The following is a 24,002-nucleotide window of genomic DNA, read 5'->3' on the forward strand; positions in this document are numbered from 1 at the left end:
AACTGCAAGAAAAGTCTTCATCGTGGTTCAGTCCAAGCTGGGAATAAACATGGCAACTGCTTTAGGAAGAAGGTTGTAGTTTATTGAAGAGGAGAGCCAGACAGCAAGATGGCTCTGGTAGAAAAGAGAAGGGCTGAGCACATGTAGGGAGTGGGTTTTTATACCCTCTGGAACCTTTTGTTTGGAGTTGTTCCTGTGGCATGAAATTTGACCTGAGTCTCAGTGTGCCTTTCTGGTATTCTGATGGTGATGAGTTAATCCTATTATGTCCCAAAGGTCATATCCTCTTTCCCTGGGGCTGGGGCTGATGACTCTTAGAGTTTGGGTGTGTAGGTAGATTTTAGGTGTCTTTGTCTTCTTAAGCTTCTAGCTCCAACCTTCCTGGTGGTTTATTTCCATAGAGCTGGTTTCTGTTTGGGGTAGGGAGACCTGGGGCTATTAAGAAAATCTGGGCATGCTTTTCTGCCTCTTTAAGATCCTTTGAGGAAATATATTTTTCTACCCTTTTAATATTTCCTTCTCTGGGGGCTGACTTCCCACACAACGATGGCAAGCAAAATCATAAAATGGAACAAAACTCACTTAACAAATGCCTCACTTAGCAACAGACGTTTTGGGTTCAATTGTGGTCATAAGTTGAGGACTACCTATATAGGGTTTCCTGCCTGAGCAGGGGGTTGGACTAGAAGTCCTCCAAGGTCCCTTTCCAAGCCTGTTATTCTATTATTCCTGAGACTGTCGCCATTAAGAAGCATTGGCCCTGCCTTGTGCTTAATTATTTCTGCCTTCTGTCATTATCCCCCCCAGGGCAAAACAACCTCCTTGTCTTATACGAAAGAAAGAGCAGCAGCGTCTCCTTGATTGGCTAAGTTTTCTTCGGAAAGGGTCCAACACCTGTTGCTGTATATTACAGCTGTATAGATTGAAAAGGGAGAAGGAGAAGGCAACTAATCCAGGCGACAAGTTGAAGACCAGACGGTGTGATTTGAAGCCTGGTATGTGGTGGACGAGCATCTGCATCTAATATTTGGGGTCCCGGCTTTAAAAGGGTACATCTACCGATGCATGTGGGTTTTAACAAAAATTCAGAGCCACCCACTGCTGATAACCGTGTGGGTCTGCATGCTGGGTTCTGCGGTCCCCGGGGCTGACGGAGCCATGTTCGGCTGTAGTCCAATTCGGCTGCCTTGCATGGTTTTGCCTGGATAGGAAAGGAAACTATTTTTGGACGACTCTTTGATGTTGAGTCAGCAGCAGCCGCTGAAAAGCCCCACTTCAGCTCCCTGGGAGCTGCCCTTTGCTGGTTTATGCAAGAAATTAAAATACAGCAATGAAGGTGGAAAGGTATTTTCTTTTATTATTGAAATACACTAACCATAGGTGTTAAGTGGGCTTTCCCTTGCTAAATAAAAATGAACAGCAGGTGGAAAGTTCAGGAGGGGATGTCGGGGTAAGGGGGGGAACCTGCCTGTTTGCAAGCCAGTTAATGGATTTATAGAAAGCGCAGTGGTATTTTATTCTTATTTAGTAGCAAAGGCTATTGTTATTTTGGAAGGTGCATGGACTTGTGTGTAGCAGGGAGCCTTGCTGGGATGCTGTATATCTTTCTATAGAGATCCATTGTCCAAAAGGACTGTGCAAATCCCCTGAAAGCAATTTGTTGCATAGATGAAGTGCCTGCAGAGCCTCACTTTTTGAGTCAAAGCAGCATCTTTTTTTTCTAGGCTCACATAGCTGCTAACTAAGTGTAAATTACAACCGATTGTAGCTCTGGTGGACAGAAATGTCCCTGCAAAGAGAGCCTCTCTCTGACAAAGCTGCCATATAAAGCTGGTTTCAACTGATTTGAAAAGAGGTCCCTCTGTTAATTTCCAAACTCCTCTTGTCCACCCTGTAGGATTCTCATCTGTGGCGGTGTGACATTCCTGTTCCCAGAAACTGAACTTCATAGAGTTCCCCAGCAGCTGAGATATGTATTTGAATTGAGTCATTGTGCTGACGGTATAGCAGTATGTAGCTGTACATGCATTGCAATTCTTAGATGGTGGGCAGGTCTTAGACCCCTTAGACCAGGGGTCTTCAAACCTGGCCCTTTTATGACTTGTGGACTCAGGCACGCTGGCTGAGGAATTCTGGGAGTTGAAGTCCACAAGTCATAAAAGGGACAAATTTGAAGACCCTTGTCTTAGACAGCATGTGTGAGAAGGACCTTAGTTGAGGAGAGGATCAGCAGGACTCAATCAGTGCTCATCACTGATTGGTCGGCTCCAGTTAAGAACCACAAGGATGGTTAGACATGGACCTTCTTCTTTGTCTTCTACTCTGTAAGACAAATGTCCTGGTGAGGTGAGCTTGGACTTCCCTCTCCCCAATTTCCCGTCCTAATCCTTCAAAGAGGACCTAATTACTAATTTCTCACAGAAGACGCTGCCAACAAATCACCATTCCAGGGCATTATCGAAGTGTTAACAAGCAATTAGATCTTGTCCCTAGGAATCCTCAAAGCATTGCTCTGTGCTGATAGTCGATAAGCTCACCCAGATCCAAGAGAAACCTCTGTCAAACCTGAAACTCACTCTCTTTCTTCTCCGTGATACTTCATTCTGTCTGCTTCTGCAGTCATACACTCACTAACTTGGGGTGTCTGTGGTTATAGTAAGTGGCATGAAATGCATTATGGTCTGCTAGAAGTCTCCTCTGAAACAGTGGTGGGATTCAAATATGTGAACAACCGGTTCTCTGTGTGGATGCCACTTCCGGAAGTCCATTCTGGGCCTGGGCAACAAAAAATTAGCTACCGGTTCTGCCGAACTGGTGTGAACTGGCTGAATCCCACCACTGATCTGAAAGCCTTTCAATCAAAAGAACGGAGGTATTTTCTTAGCTGTTTCTTCATTCTGAAACTACCCCATGTTAGAGGTTTGAAAAGTTCTTGCCTGGGCATGTATAAAGCACCATCTTGCTTTAAAAAAAAAGATGTTTTGCTTTAAGTTTTTATTTAGAACATTTGCCGAATCCTGCGTTTTGTTTCGGTAACTACATAATGTATTTTTTTATGTATTTTTCCCCTCAACACAGTCTCTGGAATGGAGGAGAGAAAAGTTATCTATTTTGTTAATTTAATGCTAATTAATTTGAAGGATGTATATCCCACCTTTCAATCAAAATTTTCAGAATGGCTTGGAAAGTGTTTCAAAGATATTGCAGCAGATTAGAAGCTTGTAAAGTTTGTAGAAGTGCCCAAACATTCTTTTTTTTAAAAAAAATGACACCCAAATAAAGCAGATAAATGTTAATTAAAAAGACTGGAAAATGTATATATGTAGATATGTGACAAATAAATGTAGATAGTTATATCAATTTACTATAGGATGAAGCCTCTTCACTGAAGTTTATAGACTATGATCTATCATTCTTATCCAGGGTGGATTGATGGGCAGATGCTTTTTGACTTCAGAATTTAGAGCTGAGAAAGAGTAACTGTACCAAAGTCAGCAAGCCAGTTTTCATGACTCAGGACTAAAACCTGGGCCATCTCCGTAACCAGTACACTCACATTGGCTTTTACAAAATATGTGGATGTGGGAGGGTTGACTTATTTTTCAAATTAAATTGAAATTTAATTTAATTTGTATTTTTGTTACTTCTGTAAGTTGAGTTTCTAGTTTAGAAGGACCTCAGGTAGTAGAACAGAAATGATTTTTCCTGGATACTCTAGAAAACTGCAGAGAATCACAAAAGAGCTGGGCAGACCACTGATTGGTGTAAAACAGTTATATTTGGGGTAATGTGCAGTAGACCAGCTTTTCTGACTTCCAGTGGTTAATTAGAGAGGAAAGAGAAAGAAAGAAAGAAAGAAAGAAAGAAAGAAAGAAAGAAAGAAAGAAAGAAAGAAAGAAAGAAAGAAAGAAAGAAAGAAAGAGAGGGAGGGAGGAAGGAGGAAAGAAAGAAAGAAAGAAAGAAAGAAAGAAAGAAAGAAAGAAAGAAAGAAAGAAAGAAAGAAAGAGGGAGGGAGGGAGGGAGGGAGGGAGGAAGGAAGGAAGGAAGGAAGGAAGGAAGGAAGGAAGGAAGGAAGGAAGGAAGGAAGGAAGACTAGTGTGCAAGCTCAGTTGTGTCTCTTCTTAGCAGCAGATTCTTTAGGGAAAACCTTTCTGACTCATTTTGCGATTGTCTGCAGGCAAAACATGTGCTATACCACTATCTGTGAGTTATCCCCAAAACTAAAAAGATATCTTATGCTGAAGCAGCTTATCAACAACTGGCTAGCTGACAGCTGCTTTCTGATATTGTTTTCAACTCTGATACTTCCTTTCACTAGAAAAAAAATGTGGGACTTTCTGCACATCAAGTCTGCCTTTTGGGACAAAACTACAGCTCTGTGTACAATTTATTAAGGATTTCTCACACAACCACTAACTATCTGCATGCAGAAATTGCTTCCTCCCCTTTCTTTTTCTCAATTCCAACTTCTCTCCTTCTGCATCTTCCTCATCACCAGCTGGAGATGTACCTGAGCCCAGTAAAAAATTAAACAAATTACATTTTAATTTTAAAAAATACCTGCGGGATCATAACCCCTACTCAGTGGTGGGATTCAAATATGTGAACAACCGGTTCTCTGTGTGGATGCTGCTTCCGGACGTCCATTCTTTGTCTGGGCAACAAAAAAATTAGCTACCGGTTCTGCCGAAGTGCTGCAAACCGGCTGAATCCCACCACTGCCCCTAAGGGGGGGCCTTCGCCCAGGTTCGCCTGGTGCGCCAGTTGCGGCCGTATCTGGACCAGGATGCCTTGCGCACAGTCACTCATGCACTCGTGACCTCCCGTTTGGACTACTGCAACGCTCTCTACATGGGGCTGCCCTTGAGGACTACTCGGAGGCTCCAGCTGGTGCAGAATGCGGCCGCGCAAGTGGTGGTGGGGGTTTCCCGATACTCCCATGTAACACCTCTACTCCGCGAGCTGCATTGGCTTCCGGTTGTCCTCCGGGTAAGATTCAAGGTGCTGGTTATGACCTATAAAGCCCTAAATGGCATGGGTCCGGATTACTTAAGGGGGCACCTGCGGCCGGCATCAACTTCCCTACCTCCAGTGCGCTCCCACAGAGAGGGCCTCCTTAGGGTGCCGTCGGTCAAAGAGTGTCGACTGGCAGCCCCCAGGAGGAGGGCGTTCTCTGTGGGCACGCCAGACCTTTGGAACCGTTTACCGGTGGAGCTCCGGATGGCTCCCGACCTTCGCTCCTTCCGACGTGACCTAAAAACATATTTATTTGAACAAGCCGGCCTGGTCTGATGGGTTTAGGGGTATTTTAATGTTATTGTATTAACTTATTGAATTGGGCTATAATATTTAATATTTTTTTAACTTTTATATATTATATTTTATTGTATTGCCCTGTACACCGCCCTGAGTCCTTCGGGAGAAGGGCGGTATAGAAATTAAATTATTATTATTATTATTATTATTATTATTATTATTATTATTATTATTATTATTATTATTATTATTATTATTATTATTTCTATTATTATTATTATTATTATTATTATTATTATTTCTATTATTATTATTATTATTATTATTATTTCTATTATTATTATTATTATTATTATTATTTCTATTATTATTATTATTATTATTATTATTATTATTTCTATTATTATTATTATTATTTCTATTATTATTATTATTATTTCTATTATTATTATTATTATTATTACTTCTTCTACCCTTGATATGCATTGGAAAACCTGAAACCCAGAAAGATCCTAGAAGCTTGATCAAGAAAACAACATGATTTAGTTACCTATTTGATGTTTGCAAATATGTCGAGACGTGCTAAACGTTGTTTTTCATTGCAATAGCTCTATTTCTGGTCTAGTTTTCAAATAATTAGCGTAAAGCTTAACGCAGTTAAACATTTACCCACAGTGTTTGGTCAAGATGGTTAAACATTCACACATCCTGCTGTTCCTTTCCTTTCTCCCTGCCAATATTTCTATTGGATTTGTGTTCTACCTGTGCTATTTTCCAAATGCTTGCCTTAAGGGCAAGTTATTCCAAGTCTCCACAACGGGAGCAATTCTCATTCCTAATACAGAAACAGAGCAGAATTACCAATATACAGAATAGGTGCATTATTGCAGCTCTGTATTTTCTAGTGTTCTGACCTTGTCTCTTTCCACCCAGTGTAATTCTGTAGTCTTTGCATCAGATATGGCAGATATGATCAGAGATATTCTAATCACAGAAACGCAACAGCTCTTTCCTAACACTAGCATAGCAAGCATTTAGTCTTATATTTGTTGTTAGTTGCTAAGTCGTGTCCGACTCAACGCGACCCCATGGACAACGTTCCTCCAGGCCTTCCTGTCCTCTACCATCTTCTGGAGTCCATTTAGGCTCACACCTACTGCTTCAGTGACTCCGTCCAGCCACCTCATTCTCTGTCGTCCCCTTCTTCTATTGCCCTCGATCTTTCCCAGCGTTAGGCTCTTCTCCAGTGAGTCCTTCCTTCTCATTAGGTGGACGTATATAGTCTTATATACATCCCTATATATATAAGGAGAGTCCCATTTACTATGGGCAGTTTACAATGTAAGCATGATTTGCATATTACCCCCAACAATCTGGATCCTTATTTTAAAGAAGCATTGAACTGTGGGCAGAGTTTGCCTGCAGTACTGGACCAAAGCACCTGAAAGCAGGACAAGAAGAAACGGATGGAAACTAGTCAAGGAGAGAAGCAACCTAGAACTAAGGAGAAACTTCCTGACAGTTAGAACAATTAACCAGTGGAACAACCTGCCTCCAGAAGTGGTGAATGCTCCAACACTGGAAGTTTTTAAGAGGAGACCGACAGCCATTTGCATGAAATGGTATAGGGTTTCCTGCCTGAGTAGGAGGTTGGACTAGATGACCTCCAAGGTCCCTTCCAACTTTCTTCTTCTTCTTCTTCTTCTTCTTCTTCTTCTTCTTCTTCTTCTTCTTCTTCTTCTTCTTCTTCTTCTTCTTCTTCTTCTTCTTCTTCTTCTTCTTCTTCTTCTTCATTATTATTATTATTATTATTATTATTATTATTATTATTATTATTATTATTATTATTATTATTATTATTATTATTATTATTATTACTGTGCCACAGTGGTTAAAGTGCAGTATTGCAGATAATCTCTGGGCTTGTAAATTAGACTCTAATACTTAAATCCAACAGCTCTAATGTAATTGGTCTTACCTTTAAGTGTGTCATGCCCAATTTTACAACTTTTTTGACACGGTTGTTAATGCAACTGCTTTTGTTGTTAAGTGAATCACATGGTCATTAAGCAAATACAGATTTCCCCCATTGACTTTGCTTGTCGGAAGCCAGCAGAGAAGGTTGCAAATGGTGATCACGTGACTTCAGCCTGCTGCAACCATTGTAAATATATGCCAGTTGCCAAGCGTCCAAATTTTAACCACATGAGCACGGGGATGCTGTGACAGTTGTAAGTATGAGGACTGGTCGAAAGTCACTTTTTACAGTGCTGTTGTAACTTTGAATGGTCTCTAAACAAATGGTTGTAAGTCAAGGACTACCTGTAATGAAAAATGTTTCTCTCAGTTTTCTATTTTGGTGAGTTAAGGTCATTTCTAGTGAATGCACAAATGCAGCAAAATTTCCAGCTCTCCAAAGTGCAAGTTGCATTAATGATTTACTTCTAATCATCTTGTAGATGGGAGGTAGATATAGTAATTTATTTGTGGCTCTGGGGTTCTGAGTGATTAAAAGAAAATTGCCAGTCCTTGTTACAGAAACTCAGCTGTATCTGTAAAGTTTGCATTCTCTGAACTCATGCAAAGAGGCATAAATTCCTTAATAGAGAAGAGTGAAATGCATGTCTAGTTTGAATGTGTAGGGAAAGTGGAATTTTCTTTCAGCTGTTGGGACTAGAGAAATACATGCCTCAGTTCCCCTGGATAGACTCTGATTTAGCATGGAGTACATGCTGGTATATTTACATTGTATGGACAATCATGGCCAGGCTTCCGTGTTTATGTTTTTTTTAAAAAACTGCAGGACTAAATTAGTCTTTAACTAAGGAACGTGGTTCCTCAGCTTACCCAAAGTTTTAATGTATGGTTTTTATACTATAACCTTCCCAGATGCATTTTTTTAGAACCCAGGGATATTTGCAGTTGGATGGCAGGGCCTTAGCAAATGAGAGTGACATGGTCCTGGGGTGGGGTCCTTTTGAGAACTTGGGTCACTGTTATGTATCCAGGTGAAGAGAACACATACACACTTACATAGCAGTCACCACCAGGGGGCGTTGAACTGTAACTGTTTTGGCGGGAACCCAGTTTTGGTGGGAAACAGAGGTTCAAACCAATTGGCCGGCTGCTCACCTGGCCAGGTATAAAAGGAGGGCAGGTAACCCCTATTCCCCAGTACAGTCACTTCCACCTAATAAAGATCTGCCATGCTGTACTCATCGTCTCGGCGTCCTTCCTGCTCTCCAGAACCCACTACACAATAGTCACAGTCTATCCTGTTGTAGTTGCAAGTTCAGAACTTATTTTCTAGTCTTGAGCAAAGTACAAAAACTAATAATAATGGAAAACTAGCTTGGTCTAGTGATTGAGGCACCAGGAGATTGTGAATTCTAGTCTGCACCTGAAGGCGTGAAAACTCGCTGGGTGACTATGAGCCAATTACCAGGAAACCAAGTTCTTGTCCCGTCTCAGGCATGAAAGCTGGCTGAGTACTTTTGGACCAATCGAGAGAAGACAATGAGTTCTAGTCCCGCCTTAGGCACGAAAGCCGGCTGGATGACTTTGGGCCAATCACTCTCTCTCTCAGCCCAACCCACCTCACAGGATGGTTGTTGTGGGTAAAATAGGAAGGGGGAGGGGGTTAGTATATTAGGTATGTTCACCACCTTGAGTTATTTATACAAAATAATAAAGGCGGGATTTTTAAAAAAAAATATTTTGAAGAGCCATTCAGATTCACTTATGTCGGATAGCTTAAATGTTGAAAAACCAGCCTCATCTTTACTAAACTCTGCTTGGCTGATTAATGTTTTGATAGATCGCCAAATCAGAATGGCATTTCCCAGACTGGAAGAGGGCCAGCATACTAGATTTCATATCCCTATTCTTAGAAAACTGTGTGGAGGCTTTAAGGATGACTGTGCAGGAGATGCTTAGGTTTTATGTATCCAAGTGTGAATGAAGCATGTCTAGTGAGGGAAGCTCAATTGCTATTTAAAAACTTGAGAAAGTTCTTCTCCAAAGCTTTTCTGTTCTTTTCCAAGGGAATTCTAGCTTTTGAATAAAGACATAAAGAAATGGGAGAAAAAGGAAAAGGTCAAGGCCCAAAGTTTATTTACTGTTCCTTTAAAAAAATAACGTGGGAACTTGCAAAAATGTCCCAAAGGGGCTTTTTCAAGAGGCAACTGGACTTTCTTGTTTTTCTTTGAAGACGTTTCGCTTCTCATCCAAGAAGCTTCTTCGGTGCTTGGATGAGAAGCAAAACATCTTCAGAGAAAAACAAGAAAGTCCAGTTGCCTCTTGAAAAAGTACCTTTGGGACAACCATGACCTGGGTGACTGAGAATCTCTATAGAGAGCTTGCAAAAGTGGACAGCAGCATGTTGGAAAATAATGTCTGCTCAAAAACCAACTTGCTTTGGTCTATTTCTACCCAAGCAATGATATTTCTGACTTTTATCTCCCATTCAAGACTTCAGCTAATTAGATTAGCTATGTAAATTGAATTCAATAAATAAATAAAATCTAGCCATCTTGTTGAGCTTAAATGGACTCCAGAAGATGGTAGAGGACAGGAAGGCCTGGAGGAACGTTGTCCAAGGGGGCGTGATGGGTCGGATACGACTTTGCAACTAACAACAACAACAACAAGCCATCTTGCTTCTGTTTCCCATTTATGCAGTTCCCTCATCTATGGTAGACTTTCCATTCCCATCCTCCTCCTCCTCCTCCTCCTCCTCCTCCTCCTCCTCCTCTTCCTCCTAGTGTTTTCCCTCAGGTCCAGGCCAATAAGCACCATCTTGCATGTTCAAACTTAGCATCTGGATCCAATTTTTCATGTCCACATTTATTATCTCTTGACATCTTTGCTTTGGCTTCCACGCAGGTGCTTGCCATCTATATTAAAGTGGAAGGCAATGTAGGTTACGGTGTGGGATGCTGCTTGTAGAACATAGTCATACCACTGTGGGGTTTTCTCCCGTAATTTCTGTGATATTGGCACAGTGCCCTTTTGCTTCTGAACTGTGTCATTGCTGACACAGTCAAGGAAAGAGACACCTAACGAAGCATACACATCTCCATGACATGTAGAGAGCACTCAGCACTCAATCACATTTGATGATTAGCTAGCACTCAGCACCATCTAGAGCTGGTGGACACACCCATCTCCATTCCCAAAGTCTCAACCATCAATGTTGTGTTGCTGTTAGCTTCCCCTGGATAGTAGGAAAAATTGAAGTGTTCAAGCCACCCAATTTATGGCTGTACCTCATCTCTGGATTATTATTTTTTTAAATGCACAAAACTATGTAGAGTTGGCCTTAAAATAGCAACTAAATAGATCTCAACAGTACTAAAAGGCCTGAGTGTTATTTTTCCATCTGCTTAGCCAGAATACCAAAGGGGTGATATGGCCACAGGTCCTAGTGAGCAGTTGGAACAAAGTGAAGAACGCCCAGATTTTGTGAAAGAGCTTCTCACCCAGAAGGAAGGCATTCAGAATCATCTGAAAGAAGACCATAAAAAAGGTAGGACTGAGTTCACATGTAATTTGAGGTTTCTGTTGTTGTTTGATCATGCCTGCTAAAGAAAACTTTACTTCTCAAATGTATTTAGTTAGAACAGGGCCCGGCAGATTTTTCAGACAGTGGTAGCCCTTGACTTAGAACCACAATTTGGGATCAGAATTTCTGTTGCTAAACAAGGTGGTTTTTTTTTAATAAAAGTTTTTATTGAATTTTATAAGTTTGGGGAAAGGGTAGAACCAGGATAGGGATTAAGGTTCATGGTGGGGTTGGGATCGGGATTGGGGTAGGGGTAGGGACAGGGTTGGGAACAACATTGGGGTTGCCCCCCAATAACATTTTCAAGCTTTAGCAAACAAACTATTGTCCAGGTACATGTGCTCAGTTAACGCTAATTAATATAATAGTAAATGGCTATAATGTATATGCTAAACGATAGCCATAAATGTTATCAATTGGTCAATACATATCATTCTCCTTACTAATATATATTCAAAATAACATATCATATTCATTTCTTGCTAGTTCATTTTCCTAACCATTGATAAAATTTATCCCATGTTTTAAAATAAATTGAATCCTCTTTCTCTTTAATCTCTAAGGTTAATCTATCCATTTCTGCACACTCTAAAATTTTCTTAATTATAAATGTCTTTAGTTGGTAGGTTTTCATTTTTCCAACATTGGGCAAATACTATTCTTGCTGCTGTCAATACATGCAATATTAGATATTCATTCTCCTTCTCATACTTAGTTCCCTAATATTGCTAACAGAAACAGTTCTGGTTTAAGTTCTATCTATATTTTAGTCATCTTTTCCAGCCATGTATGTATCTTAAGGTGGTTCTTAAGTGTCTTGTGCCCAATTTTATGGTTGTTACGTGAATCACCGTAGATGTTAAGTGAATCATCTGGTTGTTAAGCAAATCCAGCTTCTCCCATTGACTTTGTCGGAGGGGCTGCCACCGAGACGAGAGGGTCGACTTCTTTTCCAAAGCACCTGAGGGCAGAACAAAAAGTAATGGGTAGAAATTGATCAAGGAGAGATCCAACCTAGGAAACATCTCCTGGCAGTGAGAACAATTCATTAGTGGCATGGCTTGCCTTCAGAGATCGTGAGCGTTCCATCACTGGAGGTTTTAAAGAAGAGACTGGACAGCCATTTGTCCAGAATGGTATACGGTGTCCTGCTTGGGCAGGGGGTTGGACTAGAAGACCTCTAAGGTCCCTTCCAATGCTATGATTCTAAGTTCTAAGATCTCAAAGGGCATGAAAAATGGCCTCTTCATGTTTGCGTGAAGGAAAGCAATAAAATTTGCTCTGCGCTCACAAAGGAAAAGTGAAATATGGAATGGAATGGAATGGAATGGAATGGAATGGAATAGAATAGAATAGAATAGAATAAGGAATAGGAATAGGAATAGAATAGAATAGAATAGAATAGAATAGAATAGAATAGAATAGAATAGAATAGAATAGAATAGAATAGAATAGAATAGAATAGAATAGAATAGAATAGAATAGAATAGAATAGAATTCTTTATTGGCCAAGTGTGGTTGGACATACAAGGAATTTGTCTCCGGTGCATAAGCTCTCAGTGTACATACAAGAAATAGTGATAGTCATGATCATAAACAACATGAAAATACATTCAGCATAAATCATAAAATACAACACTTCATCATAAATCATAAGATGCAACACTTAGTGATAGTCATAAAATACTAGCTAAGCAAACAACATAAACCATACTAGGATATTAAAAAACAATATAAATTGCAAGATACAAGCAACAAACTTATAGACATAAGATGATAGGTAATAGGAAAGATGAGGAGTGCCATAGTACTATAATGCAGTTTTACTAAGTAGTTTGACAGTGTTTTAAGAATTAGTTGTTAAGCAGAGTGAGGGGATGGAGGAAAAAACTGTCCTTATTTCTAATTGTTCTGGTGTGCAATGCCCTATAGCGTCGTCTTGAGGGAAGAAGCTGAAATAGTTTATGTCCAGGGGTGTGTAGATATTTTCACAGCCCTTTTCCTGACTCATGAAGTATACAGGTTCTTAATGGAAGGCAGGCTGGTAGCAATTGTTTTTTCGGCAGTTCTAGCTATTCGTTGGAGTCTGTGTCTGTCTTGTTTGGTTGCACTTCCAAACCAGACAGTTATAGAGGTGCAAATGACAGACTCAATAATTCCTTTGTAGAACTGTATCAGTTCTGTAAGGACGATGCACACAGTAAATGAAAACCATGAATAAATGCAGGGATGGGTGTGTTTTAACAGATGCCAAGATACCTGCAAGTCAAAAAGAAGTGAACGGCAGCACAAACGTAAGTAGCCCACCATTGAGGCATGTTTTAAAAGTTGCTTCCCAAGACATGTCTTTTCTCTAGGCCTGGAGATATCTCTCCAGGTCTTAAAGAATCTGAACCAGAAATGTTTCCTTCCAACACCTGATATTTGCCTCCAGAGTGAATGATTATTGCAGCATTTTTGTGATGGGCAACTAAGCCGATCCAAATAAAACAGTTGGGAAATAGTATGACGGCAAGAGAATTTTACCTCTTGCTAAGACCTGGGACTTAGCTGGTGTCCTTCCCAGCATTTCTGAGCTACCAGATTATTTTTATTATTTATAATTATTTTATTATTTACAGTTATTTGCTACCCATCTCATTATTGAGTGACTGGGTTTTTTTGCACCCCTGGACAGCAGAAGTTGATCATTTGCATTTGATTCAGAGCTTTCTCCCTAAAGGTCTGAAAAAAGACAGGAACAATTGTCAATTGGTCCAAATATTGTTGCCAAGTGAACTCCTAAATCTCCAGGCCAGCTGAGGACAAGCAGTCCTGCTGAGCTGAGTGATGATGGACACGTACTGACCAGCCGCACTCGTTTGACCAAGTCATTTGCAACTTTGTCTTCTTGTACCGCTTGTAGAAATCTTGAAAATGCCCTTCTTTGTCTCTGTTTAAAATGTTACTGGGTGTATCTTTATGACCATCTAAAGCTTTTTCTAAAGGTATCTGCCGTAAAAAATTTGGAAGAGGACCACTGGTCCACTATTTAAAACTCAAATAGACAGGAAACCTCACGAATAGAAAAGAAGAAGAATAGAATAACAGAGTGTGAAGGCACCTTGTAGGTCATCTAGTCCAACCCGCCCCCACATACACACCTAAGCAGGAGACCCTACACCAGACATGTCAAACACAAGACCCGGGGGCCGGATCCGGCCCACGAAGTGGTTTCATGCGGCCCGCGAAGCCATTCTGGAAACAGTGAGGGAACGGCCCCCACTGCCTTGGCCCTGGCCCAGAGACCCTCCTTCTGCCAGAGACCCCCAGATCTGTCCCACTCCTGCCCAGGCCCCCATAGGCACCCTTGATGCGAACGATGTAGAGCTGGCCACGCCCACCCAGTAGGCCATACACACTCTAGCCACGCCTACCCAGTAGGCCATGCCCACCCTGGCCACACCCACCCGGCCCCCTGAGGGCAACCGCAATGCTGATGCGGCCCTCAATGAAATTGAGTTTGACACCCCTGCCCTACACCATTTCTGACAGATGGCAGTCTAGTCTCTTCTTGAAAGCTTCCAGTGATGAAACTCCCACATGAGGTGCAAATGTATATGTGGTTTTTTTTCCCCACTGCTATAATAAATTAGGTAACGAAGAGTAAGCTGTCCTAGTGCATTTTACTTGGTGATCCAAATGTCAGTTTTCTTCAAAATGAAGAAAAGTTAAACATTTAGAGTTGAGTTAAAGACAGGAATTTAACAGAGTACAACAGTCAGTGTAACAGGAGCAGGTAGTAACTTCCTTGACCTGACTTTAAATATTGAATTTGGTGGCGGTCACAACCCCGTACATTTCAATTCTTACATACTAGGCCAGTGGCTCCCAACATTTTCTGTACCCTGCACCCCTAGAACGCTTATGATATATTCTCGCACCCCTTACAGAAGTTCGAAATAATGGCAATGAATTATGCATATATACTATAATTTTGAAAACTCAAGTTTTCGCACCCTCTGGAATATCATCTCGCACCCCCGGTTGGGAACCCCTGTGCTAGGCAGTCAAAACAGAGGAGAACTGACAATGCAAAGAATTTTATCGGAGACAGAAAAGTAGCCAAGGACATTGGAATTCCAGTGAAGCAGACCCACGAACAAACTCACATAAAAAGAAACTTATTGTCTAACCCATAATATACAAAGAAAACCTATTCCTTGGCTCCTTGAATTTGAAAATGCTTAACAAAAGCTTGACCTTCTCTCTGAGTCTCTCATGTAAGATTGCTTTGTTCTGTAATAATAATACATAGCATTAATAAATGCTATCCTGTGTACCCGTTAAAGTAAATCTCTTATTATTTTCCTGTACTGAATTGGATTGTGGGATTCGATTTGGAAATACAAGTGTCCAAATGCATTCTCAACCATAAGGCTGGGTGGCTCTAATTGAATAGATACAAATTGAAGGTAGAACAAGGAGCAGTGGATGAAAACTAATCAAGGAGAGAACCAACCTAGAAATAAGGAGAAATTTCCTATCAGTGAAAACAATCAGTGGAACAACTTGCCTCCAGAAGTTGTGGGTGCTCCATCACTGGAGGTTTTAAGAAGAGATTGGACTACCATTTGTCTGAAATGGTATAGGGTCTCTTGCTTGAGTAGGGGGGTGGACTAGAAGACCTCCAAGGTCCCTTCTGTTATTCAGTTATTCAGTATCAACCACATGTCAAAATATGATACAGGGGTAGGCAACCTTGGCTCTTTTATGACTCGTGGACTTCAACTCCCAGAATTCCTGAGCCACCATGGCTCAGCATGGAAGCCTCTCCCTTTCTCCTCAGCATGTCTGGCTCAGGAATTCTGGGAGTTGAAGTCCACAAGTCATAACAGAGCCAAGGTTGCCTACCCATGGTCTAGTAGTTTACGACTCAGTAAGATATGCAAACCCAGCCACTCTATGGTTAGTTTATGGTTCAGTGGATGGAGTTGATAGGGATTTGTCCAAAACATGAGATAATATGTGATATAGCACTTATTTTGTGAAAAAGTCTGAGGAGCTATGGTAAGAGATAAGAGACTGTGAAAATGGAAATATTCAGAATAGAAAAAAAAATCCAAATGGCCTTTGAACAAAGTATTATGACATAGACAAAGGAAGGTGGAAAGGTATACAACAACTGAAGATAGATTTCCAATCTTGGCTGAAACAGGCCCATCAAATATGTTTATAAATAAAGGAAAAAAATAACAAGAATAGGAAAAATTGCTAATTGGTTTGTGCTTAAATTGTGAGCCGCCCTGGGTCTTCGGAGAAGGGCGGGATATAAATGGGATTTTTTAAAAAATGACATGTTTTTAAAGAGATCAGAGAAATTATTAAAAAAAATTACTGGCTAAGGGAGGGCTACTCAAAACTAGTAAGATCATCGTTACCTTTGTCTTTCAGGGTCTAGAGGAAGAACAGAAAAACAAGCTCCACATTGTTGAGAAAGACCTCGATGAATTTGTGGATAGCCTGACCGAAGTCCCAACATCTGGGCTTCCTAAGATATCAACAGACAAAGAAAAGCATCTGGTGACTGAAATGGCTGCCGCAAAACTGCCTCGGGCCGAGCAAGTTGCAGAAAAAGTTCTGAGGGCTGAAAGGGTGGTTGAGAGAGCCCAACGAGTAGAAAAACTACCAGTATTGGAAAAGGTGGCAGAGAAAGTGCCAAGGGTTGAAAAGGCACCACAAGTGGAGAAGCCAGTACGGGCAGAAAAGACAGCTGAGAAACCACACCTATCAGGTAGGAAGTTTCCCTGAGCCAATAAAGCAGACATGTCAAACACAAGGCCCAGGGGCCGGATCCGGCCCGCGAAGTGGTTTCATGTGGCCTGCGAAGCCATCTGGGAAACAGTGAGGGAACGGCCCCCACTGCCTTGGCCCTGGCCCAGAGACCCTCCTTCTGCCAGAGACCCTCAGATCTGTCCCAGTCCTGCCCAGACCCCCATAGGCACCCTTGATGCGAACGATGTAGAGCTGGCCATGCCCACCCAGTAGGCCATACGCACTCTAGCCACACCCACCCAGTAGGCCATGCCCACCCTGGCCATACCCACCTGGACCCCTGAGGGCAACCGCAATGCTGATGCGGCCCTCAATGAAATTGAGTTTGACACCCCTGCAATAAAGCATCAGGTTAGAGTTGCTGTGGAGATTCCAAAGGCAAGGAAGGAAGAGAATGCTTAATCCTGGGTTTGGGTTTTTTTGGGTATGGTAGGACTTCCATCTCATTTTTGGTTTAGAGCAGTTTTTCCAGATCTGGACAACTTGCAGACATGGGGAAAGTCCCAGAATTCTTAGCAATTTTCATCACAGGCAGGAATTCTAGGAGTTGAAATCTAAAGATTTGCAGGAGGCTTTATTGGGGAAGATTGATTTGTAGGAGATGATTTGTAGGGACAAAGATGAATACTGATGATAGAAGGTTTATAAAATGATACGTGATAAGGGGGACACAGAGGGAGAAAGATCCTCCCCCTCTCTCTCATCTAATTAGCCAGTGGGACGGCATACCATCACTGGAGATGTTTAAGAAGAGATTAGGCAGCAATTTGTCCAGAATGGTACAGGGTAGTCCTTGACTTACAACAGTTTGTTTAGTGTTCATTTGAAGTGACAACTGTTGTGTAGTGAGTTCGTTGCGCAGGAATGGAGACGAGGCAAGTGAGTTCAGCAACGGTCATGTTTATTTGCTTGCAGGATCTGAACTGAGAACTGGGCTGCAGCCTGCAGCAATTTATAGCCTGGCCCCTAGGAGGCAGCCAATAGGTTTAAAGCAACCCATTGCTGCCTACGGGCAGCCAATAGCAGCACTGGAGACAGGGAGTCTGAGTTGCTGGAGAGCCGTTAGCTCCACCTTACCACGTGGTGTTACAATTGAGCCCAATACATAACAACAACAGCATTTTTTAAAAAATATCTTTTGATCGTTTTTTTATATTTATGACCATTGCAGCATCCCCATGGTCACATGATCAAAATTCGTACACTTGGCAACTGACTCATGTTTATGAAGGTTGTCGTGTCCCGGGGTTATGTTATTCCCATTTGCAACCTTCTAACAAGCAAAGTCAATAGGGAAGCCAGATTCATTTAACAACCATGTTACTAACTTAACAACTGCAGTGATTCACTTCACAATTGTGGCAAGAAAGGTTGTAAAATGGGGTAAAACACAGTTAACAACTGCCTCACTTGTCAACAGAAATTTTGGTGGGTTACAATTGTCGTATGTCGAGGATCCCCCCGTATAGAGTCTCCTGCTTGAGCAGGGGGTTGGACTAGAAAACCTCCAAGTTCCTTATACCTCTGTTATTCTGTATTCTGTTATTTTTCATAATTGATCCAAAGAGTAGCAAAGGTGGCTGACTTTGCAATCTGCACGTGGGTTTCTCCCAAGCTATGGCTTGGCCATGCAAAAAGAAAAAGAAAAAAAGTGTGTGTGGGGGGGGGGGTGGCTTGAGGTTTTTTATTATCATTATTAAAAGTTTTATTATAATATAAAATAGCAATGAAAACAAAGATAACAGAGAAATAGGAGGGACAGCAAAGGTAAAGAAGTGCAAGGAAAAGAGAAAAGAAGGGAAAAAAGTAGGGACTTCCCCTTTTTTCAGTGCGGTTAAATACAAGTCACAACCTCAACTTTTTTCTTAACATATTTAGTAAATACTAGCATTTTGTATAACAAACTAATCATCAAAACTCCAAATTAAAGTTATATTTTTTTCCTTCTGTAGGTAGAAACAAACAAAGCTGGCTACATTCTTTTCTTTAATTAGAACAGTTAACTTTGCCTCCTCTGCCAGCTCCATTATTTTTTCCACTGGGTCTTCCGTTGTGGGGATTGATATATCTTTCCATAGCTCTGGCCTGAATTTCTATCCTGGGTTTATTGCAAAGATCACCCTCAAAACACACAGGGGTTGGTGGCAAAAGACTTTATGGTGGGAGAGCCAATCTGCTGTGCTAATGCCCTCCATTTTCTCTGCTTGAAGCACCAAAGATTGTCTCTGTGAAGCGAAAAGCAGAAAGCCGAGCTGCTAAAGACACGCTGCCTTGGGAAGCTCTGACTTTGAACAAATGCGTTCTGGTGGCAACTTTCCTGGCTCTCCTCAGTGTGAGCTGTCAGGTAGTTCAAGGTAAGAGAGAAGAGCACTTTTCTCCTGGATCAAACAAAGCCCCCGCACACACCTTCACACCTCATCTAGCTGCTGCCTCCATTGGAGATCAGACCTTAAGGTTAAAAGGAAACCTTCTAAGCTGGCAAAGAGAAGGTGTAACTGTGTTGAAAGAAAAATCTTCAGGTCCAGTCCAAGCCGGGAATAAACAAAATGGAGGCTGTTTGGAAAGAAAGTTCTTTATTGAAGAGCAGAACAGCAACAGCAGGCAGTTCTGGGGCAGCTGACAATGTGGAGCTGGGAGTGGTGGGGTTTTTTATACCTTCTTGGGCTTTTGGGTTTGGAGTTTTCCTGTTCCTGTGGCACGAACTTTGACCCAAGCCTGACTGTGCTCTTCTGGTATTCTAATGGTGGTGAGTTAATCCTGTTATGTCCTAAAGGTCATGTCCTGCTTCTCTGGGGCTGGGGCTGATGACTATGTCCTATGTTGGATTTTTGGGTGAGGGGTTGCTGGTTCTAATCCTATCACTCTGCTGCTGTTAGCTATCAAATCTTGCTCCAAGGGATTTCGAAAGATCCCGTCTTGAATGGGCTTCTGCAGTTAGTATTTGCTCATGAATGGGGCCTCAGTCTTTCTGAATGGGATTATCAAATCTGCATTTCTACAGAGCTGGCCTGTTTAGTTTCTGCTTGGGGCTAAAGAAAAACTGGGCCTGCTTTTCTGCTTTTAAGATCCTTTGGGGAAATATAATATTCTGCCTTTTTAATATTCCCCCAAATATTTCCTTCTCTGGGAAGGTGGGGGGCTGACTTCCCACAACTGTCTATGGAAATTCTCAATTATCCAAGTCATGGTTGTCCCAAAGATGTTTTTCCAAAAGGTGACTGGAAAAACCCCAAGAAAATCCAGTTGCCTTTTGAAAAAGCACCTTTGGGACGAGAATGTGTAATGATAGCACAGTTGAGTTTTTGTCTCCTGGTGGAGCTCAGCATTTAGGACCAGACAGATGCAGAACACCAAGTTCCTATTTGCTGAGCCTGACCTGAGCACCCTGAATTCTCCTCACTGCCAGATAATCGTGAAATTCAAACAGTAAGACTGGGATCAAAAATCTGGGACTCTTTTGAGCAGAATGAGAAAGCAACTTTGGGTTTTAAAAATATTTGGAAGGGGAGATATTGAAGAGGGAATGTCAAATACTATTTTATTAGCCAGTTCGGTCTAGTGCAGGGGTCTTCAAACTTGGCCCTTTTATGACTTGTGGACTTCAACTCCCAGAATTCCTCAGCCAGCGTGCCTGGCTGAGGAATTCTGAGAATTGAAGTCCACAAGTCATAAAAGGGCCAAGTTTGAGGACCCTTGGTCTAGTGGTTAAGTTATCAGGCTAAAAAGCAGGAGACCATGTGTTCAAGTCCCGTCTTAGCCATAAAAGCCAACAGTGTGACTTTGGGCCAGTCATTCTCTCTCAGCCCAACTCACCTCACAGAGCTGTTGTGGGAAAAATAGGAGGAGAAAGGTGTGGTGGATATGTTCACCACCTTGAGTTATTTATAACAATAATAAGGATGAGATAAAAATAAAATAATAACAAATGCTTTTTTCTAAGATTTCTTACATTTTGAATTTATCTGGATCACAGTATTGCAAATAAAGATAAAATGTGGTTAACTATAATTCTAATAAGTAAAATTTTTAGGCTACCCCACCGCCACTGTGTCTTTGAATCTTCCCTCCTCAAGCTTTGGGATACCCCTCCTCACCTCATCTCGACCTCAAGCACCATGTAGGAGCCAGTTTGGCCTAGTGGTTAAAGCACCAAACTAGAGACCAGGAGAGTATGATTTCTAGCCCTGCCTTAGGTATGAAAGCCAGCTGGGTGATCTTGGGCCCGTCATTTTATCTCAGCCCAACCCCACCTCACAGGGTTGTTATTGTGGGAAGAATAAGAGGAGGAAGGAGTATGAGATACGTCTGCTGCCTTATTTATAAAAGTAATAAAGACAGGACAAAAGCAAAACAGAAATATATGCAGAAAAAATGTTGCTATAGGAGCTTGTTCACCATCCCATCTTCCTTTACAGAGGCAATAGAATATGGTGGGGCTGTTCTTGAGGCAGAGCTGAGTGCCTGGACCACACAAGAAGACAGTCCTGGGGAACAGGTGAGTTAAAAGTGGGGAAGAGCAAAGGAATCCACAGTAAAACTCATTTCATCAGAAGGTGAAAAAACACCAACTTAAAAAACTTAACCTTAGGTTTAAATATAACTGAAATCGCTTAAGACCAGAGTCTCCAACCTTTTGGGCACTAGGAACCAGTTATGTGGAGAAAAGTTTTTCCACGGACCGGAAACTATGTGGTTTTGTGTGCTGCCTGCATCCCACAGATTGGGCTTTGCTTGTTTGTATGGCCCGGTTGCTGGCATGCCACGGACCACTACTGGTTCATGGACCAGGGGTTGGTGACCCCTGGCTTAAGAGATTTCCAATTATCCTGGTTCAGGAGAATTGGGTGTTCGTTCTTTATTAGCTGTTTTGTGATGGGGAGTCTTTGCTTAACATTTCTCTCTCTCTCTCTCTCCTTCTTTCCCCCCGTATCCTTCAAAGGCAGAGATAGTCCTGAGAATGCCGAGGTCTCCCTCTTGGGCCTGTTTTGCCCACTCCCCTGCCCACCTTCAACCGCATGTGCTACTGAAGTAACAATGAATTTACACAACCCTCTGTGTTCCAGCAGTAGCGTGTCAGTGCCAAATACAAGTTGTTGCTTTTCACTATCGCTTTCAGATGCTTTTTGAATAGGCAAATTTTCGTAGATTCCCGCCTATGGCTTTTCCAAAAACATTGAGGTGGCCACTGTAGGAAACAAGATGCTGGTCAAAATGGCTCCAGGAGGACTCAACGAGCACATGAAGAGTCAGTCCTGTTTGTATTACCCTTAAGGTTAAACTATCTCAGGTCAGGACTTATGATGAAAACTATTGAATCTTTCCTTTCCTTTCCTTTCTAGGAGGAGCTGTGGTTTTACGAACGGTGGTTTGATTGGTCGGACATGGATGAACCTCCTGAAATAGAGGAGGAGGAGGAACTCCTGGAAGTAGAAGAGGAACATTTAGAAGTCGAGGAAGAAGAAAAAGAGGGCGAGGAGGCACCTTTAGAGGATGGGGAGGATGGAGAAGAAGGGACAGCACCAGTAGAAACCAAAGAGGAAGAGGAAGAAACAGAGGAAGAACCACTCCCAAAGTGGGGCCTCAGGAAAATCCAGGAGAAAGCCAAACGAGAAACACCTTCCAAGAGTAAAAGCCGGAAAGATCGCAAAGTTCAGGAGGAGGAAGAAGAGAAGAAGGACAGGAGACATCGCTGGGAAAGGAAGGGGAAGGAGAAGCAGCAGGAGGACAGGAAGACCCATCGCCACAAACATGGTGACACAGTCCCTCCATTGAAGGAGCATACGGAAGAGCATCCCTCGCTGGGTAAAAGAAGGGGGCCCTCCAAGGATGAGCATGGCAAAGGGAAAGGCCACCTCAAGCATGAGAGGGACCCGAAGGATAGGAAGCCCTGGCAGATTCAGAAGACTTTCTTCCCCTCATCCAAGGACGGTGCCCAGAGATTTGGGCGGCACAAGTCCCAGGAATTGAAAAGGCATGACTGAGATCCAAGGATTGCCGATTTGATGTCACTGTGGCAAGCAATATGCTGCTCACTCTCACTCTCTCTCTCTCTCTCTCTCCTGTACATCCTTTCCCTGAAAGCGTGGGGATACAAAGACACCCAGATCTGAAGCTGGGTGACTCCTGTTGAGAGGCAGATTTGCCAGGAGTTGGAAGCAGAAATGCTTTTTTTGCGCCTTGCCTTATCCTTCCGATAATGGTGGCGCCGGCAACACCAAGTTCTCAGGAGGGGAATAGGAGTCACTTAGCCAGATCAGTCTTACCTGCTCCGCTGGCCCCTCAGAGTCACTGAAGAACCTAAAAAAAAGCACCTCCTTCCTCCATTTTGTGCTTTACCTGCCCAATTATCTCCAAATGAAGTGCTAATGTTGGTTTCATAGCAAAGAGGAAGCCTTAAACCTTCATACGGACCTCAGTCCTTGACTTGGAGGTGGGCTTATTGCCCAATCCCTCATTATATACAGATTTGTAACTGCCTCTCTTGTACACAACGGTGTGTTTTCTTTTCTTTTCTTTTTTGAGCTGATACCAAAGCTGTGTGTTTAAACTGGAATTCTTCATTCAGAAGTCCACCAAAAGAGTCTACATGCTGGAGTGGACCTTAGATGTTTTTTAGCAACTCCCATACCTCGATTAATAGACATCTGAATTTCTTTTGGTCACTTTTCAAGAGAAAAGCAAGACTGCACCTCAGAGTTTGCTTCTTGCCTATTTTGTGGGAAAACTGGATTTTTTTCCCCTCTGTTGCACAAAATGAAGCCTATCAATGTGAAGCTAAATCAGCTCTGATTCTTCCTACGATAAATGTTACCACGGAGAAATCGTAGCAAGTAATCAGCTAGATTGTGGAAAAGTCATGATAATTTCAGAAATAAATGTCAGGTCTGAACTTCTTAAGTATTTTCATGTTTTAACATAAGGAAGAAATAGAATGTACAGTCCACAATACAGTCCTTGGTATTCCAAGTTGCCTGGGCTATTATTTTGACTTTTTGAGCTCTAAAAAGGAAATCTAATGTGATTTCTAATTTTGTCCAAGAAAATTTGCATTTTTCAGTAGGGAAGAAAAAGCTTGAATTGAGATGATTTGTTGCTGGTGATATCAACCAAATAAGACGCATTTTAAGTTACAAGGCAACTGTTGCACCGCCATGAATTGCATTGAGTCACCAAGTCCTTTAAAATTTGGAATTGTACTATACAATTATCAAATTATAGCTATGTTTGAACAGGTTAACACATTGGGATGATTTCACCTGTAGAAAACATCTCCCAATAACATGAAAGCTCGGTTTGATTTAATACCATCAAGACAGTTCCCTATGTTTAAAAGCCATTTTTATCTCCCTCTCCCAGTTACTCATCATAC

At 41.9% G+C, this 24,002-nt stretch overlaps 1 protein-coding gene across 5 annotated transcripts; it reads left to right on the plus strand.

Moving 5' to 3' along the window:
• The first annotated feature begins 900 nt into the window (after nt 1-900).
• JSRP1 (junctional sarcoplasmic reticulum protein 1) lies at nt 901-23,581 on the plus strand. Of its 5 annotated transcripts, XM_081345151.1 has the most exons (8): nt 1,316-1,344; nt 1,898-1,973; nt 10,645-10,783; nt 13,067-13,113; nt 16,253-16,592; nt 18,844-18,987; nt 21,049-21,128; nt 21,973-23,581. In XM_081345151.1, exons 1-8 carry the CDS (start codon nt 1,331-1,333, stop codon nt 22,612-22,614), a joined length of 1,482 nt encoding a protein of 493 aa, XP_081201277.1. In that variant the 5' UTR covers nt 1,316-1,330; the 3' UTR covers nt 22,615-23,581. The 5 variants fall into 5 exon arrangements, with proteins under 5 accessions (XP_081201279.1, XP_081201278.1, XP_081201280.1 ...); XM_081345153.1 differs by lacking the exons at nt 1,316-1,344; nt 1,898-1,973 and adding an exon at nt 901-995 and having other exon boundaries at nt 10,649-10,783; nt 21,973-23,578; XM_081345152.1 differs by lacking the exons at nt 1,316-1,344; nt 1,898-1,973 and adding an exon at nt 911-995 and having other exon boundaries at nt 21,973-23,578.
• The last annotated feature ends 421 nt before the right edge of the window (nt 23,582-24,002 follow it).

Source organism: Vipera berus (assembly GCF_964194415.1).
Source record: "Vipera berus genome assembly, chromosome: 1".
Classification (NCBI taxonomy): domain Eukaryota; kingdom Metazoa; phylum Chordata; class Lepidosauria; order Squamata; family Viperidae; genus Vipera; species Vipera berus.

What these genes read in the sequence shown, in the direction of transcription:
- JSRP1 (XM_081345151.1), top strand. An exon ending in AAGTGAACGGCAGCACAAAC is followed by an intron (nt 13,114 to 16,252) that starts GTAAGTAGCCCA and finishes TTTGTCTTTCAG; the next exon opens with GGTCTAGAGGAAGAACAGAA. An exon ending in TGAGAAACCACACCTATCAG is followed by an intron (nt 16,593 to 18,843) that starts GTAGGAAGTTTC and finishes CTCTGCTTGAAG; the next exon opens with CACCAAAGATTGTCTCTGTG.